At 42.4% G+C, this 9,452-nt stretch overlaps 1 protein-coding gene across 1 annotated transcript; it reads left to right on the top strand.

Annotated features, from left to right (window-relative positions):
* Nucleotides 1-4,035: 4,035 nt before the first annotated feature.
* Nucleotides 4,036-7,743, top strand: LOC117940306. Its single transcript, XM_034865635.1, has 4 exons — nt 4,036-4,662; nt 6,002-6,301; nt 6,675-6,755; nt 6,923-7,743. Exons 1-4 carry the CDS (start codon nt 4,192-4,194, stop codon nt 6,980-6,982), a joined length of 912 nt encoding a protein of 303 aa, XP_034721526.1. The 5' UTR covers nt 4,036-4,191; the 3' UTR covers nt 6,983-7,743.
* Nucleotides 7,744-9,452: the final 1,709 nt, after the last annotated feature.

Below are 9,452 nucleotides of genomic sequence, written 5' to 3'. Positions count from 1 at the left end.
AGCTGGAGGAAGCAGGCCGATGGACACGTCTTCCACAAGGAAGACCTGAAGACCACCAAGAGGAGGAGGAAGAGGGACAAGCTGTAAAGTGGAGTCTCAGAAACACGTTCACCGATATATTCACAGCTCCTCAGATATGAAGATTTGTTGCTTTTTAGTCACATTTGGTGAAAAACTTCAGTCTATTAGAATAAAACTAGAATTTATCTGATTTATCAGTTTTAGGGAAATATAAACAACATGTATGACTGTTTCTTCTTTAGAATCTATTTTAATGAAATGAAATGTCTCTTTGTTTGAGAGTAAAGGCTTTTTCACGCCTGCGTAGTCGCGTCATGTGAAGGACGACGCCAGGCAACCGGTGTGCGGTAACCATGGAGATACTGCAGATAACACAGTTCAGCTCTTACAGCGTGCGTGTGATATATTATTTAAAAGGCCGAGACACTCGCCCACGCGTAAAAACAGCACCTCTGATTCACAGTTTAATCATTTTAAACCTTACACGCTAGCGACTTACCAACGGTTGCGTCTAAAAGGTAACGAGTTAGCGGTTACAGAGGTCTTTTCCGGGTCTTTCTAGCCTCTACAGGTGGTTTCTATTGAACCTGGAACTTCAGCCTCTTTGGCCTTTAAATCCACACTGTTATATCCAAGATTGGTCCACTTTATGTCCATAATTCATCGCGTTTTGGCACATTTCTGCCGCTAGCTCGCTGCTCCGTCTCTCCTCTCTGTTTGTTTAGGGAAACACAGGCCTCAGTATGCCCGTATATGGGAGACAGCGTCACCCTCTTGTATGGAAGGCCAGAGGGGACAAAAAGACCAATAGGCTGTATGGAAGGCCAGAGGGGACAAAAAGACCAATAGGCTGTATGGAAGGCCTAGAGGCCTACACACTATTTAGACACACATTTGCTTGTGTAGCATTGCTGTGGGTGTAATATCAATAAATATGACATTATTATGTTATTATTGGCATAAGTAAATGTCATGAAGGCAAAAGCGTCTGGACTTTCTTTGAAAAAATGCATGTATTTTGTCAACTGTATGAGTTTTTAGCTCATTGATTACTTATCTGTCTGTGATATCAATACATATCTGGAAGATTCATGTTCCATTTTATTTACTTATTTGTCTTTAAGGCCCTACAACCATTTTTAACACGCAAGTGACCTCACTGCAACCCAAATATTCTAATAACCCAGTTTGTCCTGAAAAACATGATGTTCATATCTTGACTGTAGACCACAGGGTTGTTGTTTTACAAGTTATTATAAAATATAAAAATAAATAATAATAAAATAAATCCATACGGACTATTGGCCTTAGGGCTCAGAGGGTTAATGTTTTTATTACCTAAGTGTGTGTGTGTGTGTGTGTGTGTGTGCTTATTGCAGAAGAGCTGTGTAAGTCATTGAGGAAGTGGTGACCTCTGGGTGACCTCTAGGTGACCTTTGATGCACAGAAAGTTAAGATTAAGTCATAAAAATATCCTTAATTCCTTATAGCGTGTCACGTTTCGGCGCCTTCTGTCGCATTTTTTTTTATAGGTGATAAAAAGACAAAATGTTGAAGGTTATGAATGTGATGTTTCTCCTGCTCTAATATGCTGGTGATATATTTTATATCATTGTTAATGATTTATAATGTCCACAAGGGGGCGCATTTGGTTAAACCCAGAGAGTAACCATGTCACTGAAGATGAATAAGCTCATTGAAGAATATCAATAGCTGCTTTAATGTGTCGGAGTTTGATTTCAGAACAACTTCACTTCAGTTTAGATGATGTGGTATGATTTGGCATGAAGGAGAGTTGGCCGGCAAAGGCAGGATAAATTATTTAAAAAAAAACAGAACAAACAGTCCAAAACTCCAAGGAAAAATGCAAAAACTCCAAAACACAAAATCCACAGGGGTCCAGGGAGAAAAGCGGAGACTCACAGGGACACTGGTCTCAGGAACGGGAACTCCCAGGAAGACGAGGACCAAGCAGGCAGGCGGACCAGAACAATCTGACAAGAGACAAGGGACGCAAAGACATTAAATACACCAGGTAACCTGGTAACGAGGTAACCAGGTAACCAGGTAACGAGAGGCAGGTGACAAGAGGTCAGGGAAGCAGGTGGAAAACATCAGGTAATCACAAGAGCGGGAAGACACAGGAAGTAAAACTAAAGGCAGGACGAGACAAAAACCAGACTTCAAAGTAAAACAGGTTAATAATAATAAATGCTGGTTTATTAAAATGCTGGTCAATTTGGAGCCAAACTCATCTTAACACTGTATTAGAAGCCTTTGTTTGCACATTAAAAAGGTAGGCTATATATTACTATATCCCACAGAGACTATGGCTGTAAATCGATGATCATATTGTTTTTACAGCTTATTTTCTAGGTGCCTGTGATGTGGTGTTTATTTAGACAAGCATTTTCGCGCCAGTAAAAAGAGGCAGACCACCAACCACTGGAAACCAGTAGTAACCATAGACTGTGGTCCCTACTGGTAATGTAACGGTCCATGGTAGGGACATATAACACCGGCCGGTGCTGTAAACATAGCCTAGCTAGCTAGCTGGCTACGATGTCAGTACAGTAAAATCAAAGACCCTTGCTCCTTCTCAACTCTCTGGTAATATTCTGTTCACAAAATAAAACCAATAGTACAGTAATGTTAAATCTTACTTGTGAAGAGGAAACCCCTCGAGCACTGTTTTCAATGGTCCACCGATCTGAGCAGGAACATGCTGCACAGTGCTCTGGCATCTTGTATCTTCTGCTAACCAGCGAGTATGACCGGTCCGAGATAGCGGCTGGATTTCTTGCGCCCAGCAGCCAATACAGCGTGTACTCTTCATATGTCTATGGTTAATACCACCCCCCCCCCCTTTGGCAAGTATCACAGCTTGGAAATGCTTCTTGTAGCCAGCCAAGAGTGTTCTAATTCTTGTTGGAGGTATCTTCACCCATTCTTCTTCCAGAAGACTTCCAATTCTTTGAGGTTTCGGTGCTGTCTGTAACGCACTGCTCCTCTAAGGTCTATCCATAGATTTACATTATGTTGAGGTCAGGAGATTGTGAAGGCCATGGCAAAACCTTCAGTTTACACCTATGATGTAATCCCTCGTGGATTTAGAGGTGTGTTTAGGATCATTCTCCATCTGTAGAAGCCGTCCTCTCTTTAACTTCAGCTTTTTCACAGATGGCATCAAGTTAGCTCCAAAATCTGCTGAAATATTATTGAATCCATTTTTCCTTCTACTCGTGAAATGTTCCCTGTGCCACTGGCTGCAATACCACCAGCCCCCCCTCACTGGCTGCAATACCCCCCCCCCCTCACTGGCTGCAATACACCCCCCCTCCCCCAATGGCTGCAATACAACCCCCCCCATTACATTATCTTAATGAGCAATGACGTTCAACAATCGCCATTATATCGAATCAACAGCCAGGTGTATCCTAGCCAGGTGTAACCTAGGTAACAGTTTTAACCTAGGTAACAGGCGTAACCTAGGTAACAGTATACAACTATAGACCAATACAACAACAGGCTAAAATGACAACATCCGTTATGTGATTTACAGTTCTCAAAGATGCACACAATCTCAGCTGATTATCCTCCGGACAGCTAGTCTCTTTTTCCCTTTTACTTCCCATCTCTGAATGTAAACCCAGTAGAAATGGAAGTTAGTTCACTGCTAGCTTAGCTACAAGTTAGCATCAAACACAACAAAGGCTGTCAGTTGAATGGTGTTTTGAGCTAACGTTAGCATCAACCAACCATAGATAGCTATAACGTTTCTGAAATGATTTCCATCTTCTGTTAATGTCCGTGAAGAGAAAAACTTTATTTTTTCATGGATTTCACTAATTTCAGTATGACAGTTATGTCGTACCCTGTTTAAATTTTAGCATTAGACTCACATCTAACCTCTCAGTGACAGCCAGACTAGTAAAAGATCAGAGACAGAAGCCGGAAATACTATCTCAAAAAACAAAAGGTTGCCATGCCTTCCACTGCAAACCAAAACAAAAAAACACCCTAACCACATGAAAACCTACTCGAGTACTTGCACAGTCCAACAGTACCATGTAGCCGCTTTCTTGCATAAACAGGAAAAGCATGGTTTCATGTTTTTGTATCTAAAGAGAAGCAAGCGCACCCCGAGCACATTCAGTCTCTGCAGCAAAGATGAAGAACTTCTTGCCAACGTTCCAGATTAAAAAGCTCGGCACCTACGTTGCAGTGATTGTGATTTTTGTTCACAATGTTGTGCTCGACAAAGATTTGGAGTGCTCGTGCAAACAACAAGTTCTTGACTGCAACTTCTACATGATTATGCCGTCGTTTCTTGTATTTATTTTACAACTCTGGACGGACACAACCTTCCAGAGAGCCTTGAAGTATACGTGTGCCTGTACATGTGACTGCCCATGTGGCTGCGAGAAACGGTGCAAACTGTTCTGCGTTTTGGTTTATCACATTGTCAAGGCCGTGCTGGTGGCTCTGCTGTGGGTGACCTCCGTGTACATCGATGGAGACTGGTTCGTCTGCTGTATGAACGATGAGTCGGAGCAGCAGGCCCAGCTCGCCTGCAAGGAGAAGCACAACCTCACCGCAGAGGACCGCGCAACCATCGCCCAGCTGAAGAACCGCTCCACGGTGAGTTTGTTCTGCTTCATACATGTCATGTCAGGCTTTATTTGATTCATATTGAGATCCTGAGTTTACAATCTAGTTTTCTTTTAATATTAAAAGTGAGGCAGAAACTGTCCGATGTTTCTGTTTAAGTCCCATAACATCGGTAGATTCAGAGAGACTGAGGGGAAATGACACAAAGTTTAAGTTATTTTAAAACCCTCAAAGATTCAAGACTTTAGAAGGAACATCAAGGGCCCAAAGCTGGTCCAAGACCAGGGTCCTCGGTTATAAAACAATGAAATCAGTAGTGGCGTATGGACAAAAACATTGGAAGTGCTTACATACAGAAATATTCTGATTCATAGAACCTCACTAGGGGGGAGGAGGAAATAGGGCAGGGAGTACAATACATACATACATACATACATACATACAGACATACAGACATACATACATACATACATACATACATACAGACAGACAGACATACATGCATACCTGGACTTAAATTCACACCTGGTCTCTTAATAATTTTTAACACTGGACTCAATATTGACACTTATAATAATTTATGGACTTTTCTTTGTTTACTAGACGAGTGTTCTTATTGTTGTTATTAAAATGGTTATTTTGTTGTCTTTATACCGTCTTTATCTATTTTTTATTTCTTTTTTCTTGCAAAAACTGCTGCTGGAACTTTCAATTTCCTTGCGGGAGTCATCCCAAAAGGATTGATAAAGAGAAGTCTATGTCTAAGTCTAAGAACCATCATACGCTGGTTTCCCTTTATGAAATACAGTTGATTCTAAATGGGGGGTGGCAGCTTCGGTGGCTTCATGTCCCACCCATAGTTGACTTTACACAGTCAGTGGAATTCCCCCAAATTAATATTCATCTATACCGACATCATGCGCATAAAAGAAAAGAAAACAAAGAACTTTCACTCGATGGGAAGTTGGAGTTCTCGTTAAAGAGGAGAAAATGTTTGGAGGGGCATGTTGCAGATGTTAATGCAACAGCCCCGGAAAATTAAAAAGAAATGTTCGGATATTAAAGTTGATTAAAGGGTCTAGCACTACATTGAGAAATTGTTTTTGGCAAAGGATGCCAAAGCTGAAACCCCCCCCCCCCCCCCCCCCCCCCCCCCTCTTGAAGTGGGACCGGAGTGGCATACGCCTTCCTTTGAACGCCATTTTTCCCATGAGGCCCCGGGACTAATCAAGATGGAATTTGTGTGAGAGGCTCTTGTTTTGAATCTGTTAAATACTTTCTCAAACTCCCAGAATATGGTTTTATTGCAACAACAACCTTTCTTAGTTTCCGTGGTGATGATATAACCACCTTTGCTCCCTTTTCTCAGCTTGTCGGCATGTCTCTTCTCTTCTGTATCCTGTTGCTGGCTGCCTTGATATCATCATTTGGACTGAGATGCTGTAAGGATTCAAGTTGCTGCAACAGAAATATTCTGTACTACAAAGTGATTTTGGATGAGGAGGAAAATGTGCTGAAAGAGATTTTGACAAAAGCAGCAAAAGAACAGTTGACTGACGCAGTCAAGTCAAAAATGGATAGACCCGATTGGCAGAAATGTTTTGATGCTGCTAAAGAACTGGTTGAACAACCCACTGCACCTAGATTTCCTGAAGCAGCCGAAAACCAGGTAAGGACCCAACATCTGTTAACTCTGTGTCTTGTCTTTCGTTGCCATTTTATCTTGAGTATTAGCAGATTTATGAGTCCACCACTTCGTTCCAGACTGAAACCTCTGTTGGATGGATTGTGACGAAGTGTGGTTCATCATTTATGTTCCCCTCAGGATGGACGCTGATACCATGAACTACTACATGCTCCATCTGTTAACTATAGAGAGGTCTAGACCTGCTCTATCTGTACATTATAGAGCGGTCTGGACCTGCTCTATCTGTACATTATAGAGCGGTCTGGACCTGCTCTATCTGTACATTATAGAGCGGTCTGGACCTGCTCTATCTGTAGATTATAGAGAGGTCTAGACCCACTGTAACTCATTGCAGGAGAACGGGGTTCTTCTTGAACATCGGAGACCAGAGGATCGGAGACCAGAGGATCGGAGGCCAGAGGATCGGAGACCAGAGGTAAATCCAGAATCCAACTATAAACCATAAGACCATAAACTGTGGTCTGTGTAACCCTGGTCAGTTTCCCACATAATCTGGCCAGATCCATAGATTTTATTGTATTGTTATTATTCCAAATTCAAGTAAAAACGAGTAAAACAACAAAAGGTGTTTTCTTCAAACAGGCGGGTCATCTTTTGGAGGGAGAGGAGGAGGCTCCAGTTTCAGCCGAAGCCCGCCTATAAGATGGATCTTTCATGGTTTACCCAACACAACGTACTGGAAAGAAAAGTTGTATTCAGCTCAACAGGTTTTTACCTAATCTTTTAATTATATGAGGTCTTTGTGTTTTTTTCTGCTAGATGTAAGTGCTTCATTTGCACCATTGACCTTTCTCTCTTACTGGAACATCTCAAAGACTGCGTAAGTGGTTTCCTTGCTACTTCCTAGAGAGATCCTGTAGTGTAGCGTCGGTAACTCCAAGCTATCCTCTGCGGCATGAAGAGAGGATCCATCCGTACGCTGATGACACTCACCTCTATTTCAACCAAAAGGACCTTTATCAAATTAATTCACTCAACTATCAAATCATTAACCCTAAAGACTGGAGGGTTCAGATCTTCCTGCAGCTAACGTAGACACGGAGAGGGAGAGGGAGACTCTGTGTTGTCATACAGGGCCACGGCAACGGGTGCAACCACAATCCGAGGAAAGCAAGAGGGGAATAAGCTAAGTGCTGACTATAAGAATATTGTTAGCTTTCACAGGGGCTGTGGCCTGAATTCCACTTATCTTTCTACGGCATAATGTTTTTTATTGATTATTTCATATTCACTATTCATTTGTATTCATTCATTCATTCACATATTTTATTTTACTTATTCTCTTGTGTAACTTCTCGCTAAATGCTGTATAACATTTACATTGTTTTTATGATTCTTCCTCTGCCATTTTATTTGTGTGATTAAGAAGTGTGTAACTTTGTTTTAATATGTGCTATACAAATAAAGTTTATTATTTCCTGAATCCTCAACTCAATTTAAAAAAATAAAACAAACATCAACAAACATTGTTCAGCATTTTGTGAAAAACTCCACAAAGCCATGTTTTCCCTTCTCTAACCCTCGCATTGTCCTCCTGTCAACCATGAAAAACACGTTTTGGTCACTTTTTCAATGTTGTAGGTGCTTTTTTTATGTTTTTGCCAAAGTTTTTGATCCTATATTGTTGACATTTTCACCGATTTTTTTGACGGACCATTTTTTGTCCAAAAAAAACTAAAACAAAACTGAAAACGGGTCAAAGTTGACCACAATATTAGGGTTAAGCAAACTTCAGCTTTCTTGAACAATATTGTCACGCTTCGTCAAAAACAGGAACGCAGAAGCAGACCAGGTATGAATAATGAGCTGAGTACTTATCAGAATGGAAACGTAGCCACGGTCCGTCCAGCAGGCAGACGGTGGGCGGAGCAGGAGGTTGGAGGAGGAGGTCCAGGAACGTAGATGGCCGAGCAGGAACGAGTTCCACTCCAGATGATGCTGCAGACAGAGAAACAGGAAGCAGATGAGAGGCAGGAGAACCCAGGAAATACAACACACTTTCAACGGATACCATTACCATACCACAACGGATGTCAGTCTGATATGGAGCAGAGGTGGTGATCAGGACCAGGTGTGGATGTCAGGTCGTGGTTTATGTGGAGCAGAGGTGGAGCTCAGGACCAGGTGAGGATGTCAGGTCGTGGCTCATGTGGAGCAGAGGTGGAGCTCAGGACCAGGTGTGGATGTCAGGTGGGGGCTTACGTGGAGCAGAGGTGGAGCTCAGGACCAGGTGAGGATGTCAGGTCGTGGATTATATGGAGCAGAGGTGATGATCAGGACCAGGTGTGGATGTCAGGTCGTGGATTATATGGAGCAGAGGTGGTGATCAGGACCAGGTGTGGATGTCAGGTCGTGGATTATATGGAGCAGAGGTGGTGATCAGGACCAGGTTTGGATGTCAGGTCGTGGATTATGTGGAGCAGAGGTGGTGATCAGGACCAGGTTTGGATGTCAGGTCGTGGATTATATGGAACAGAGGTGGTGATCAGGACCAGGTGTGCAGATGACAGCAGGTGTGTGTAGTGGAGAATCAGCTGTGATGCGTTCAGGAGACTCAGGACAAACAGATATTGGGTTAGAGCAACACAAAGTCATGGCGTCGGAGTCACACACTGAGGAAGTTCTTACTTCAGCTGACTACGTTTACACCAAGACTGATACCAACAGTCCCAAATCTCTGCTCTGACTGGCTTCAGAGAGGACCTGAGGACCACATGATCACCTCGGATCCTCCAGAGTCCTTCAGTTGCGGGAAATGTAACGTCTGTGGCAATATAAATGGGACCAGCTTGTATTTATTAATTAATTAAAGTCTGTCCATTTCGTGGCAGCTGTAAAATTCAACATCAGCAAACGTGTTCCTCTGCGTTCGGTTTTCTGTCTCCTGCAGGTTGTGTTGGGGGGGTTCTCTGGACCAAGTCACGAGTCGTTCAGAGAGGAGACGCCAGGCAGAAGTTGGGTCTTTAATACAGGGACTTTGCATATTAATGGACATTTCTGTCAATACGCCAGAGTCTATTGCCAAAAGGCAGATCGTAACAAGTCACTCAAAAAAGGTAAAATTACATATTTACATAACAATATATTATACATTGGGTAAAAGTACTACGAT

The sequence above is a fragment of the Etheostoma cragini genome, unplaced genomic scaffold (assembly GCF_013103735.1).
Source record: "Etheostoma cragini isolate CJK2018 unplaced genomic scaffold, CSU_Ecrag_1.0 ScbMSFa_2165, whole genome shotgun sequence".
Lineage (NCBI taxonomy): Eukaryota > Metazoa > Chordata > Actinopteri > Perciformes > Percidae > Etheostoma > Etheostoma cragini.
This window is presented reverse-complemented; position numbering and strand designations above follow the sequence as displayed.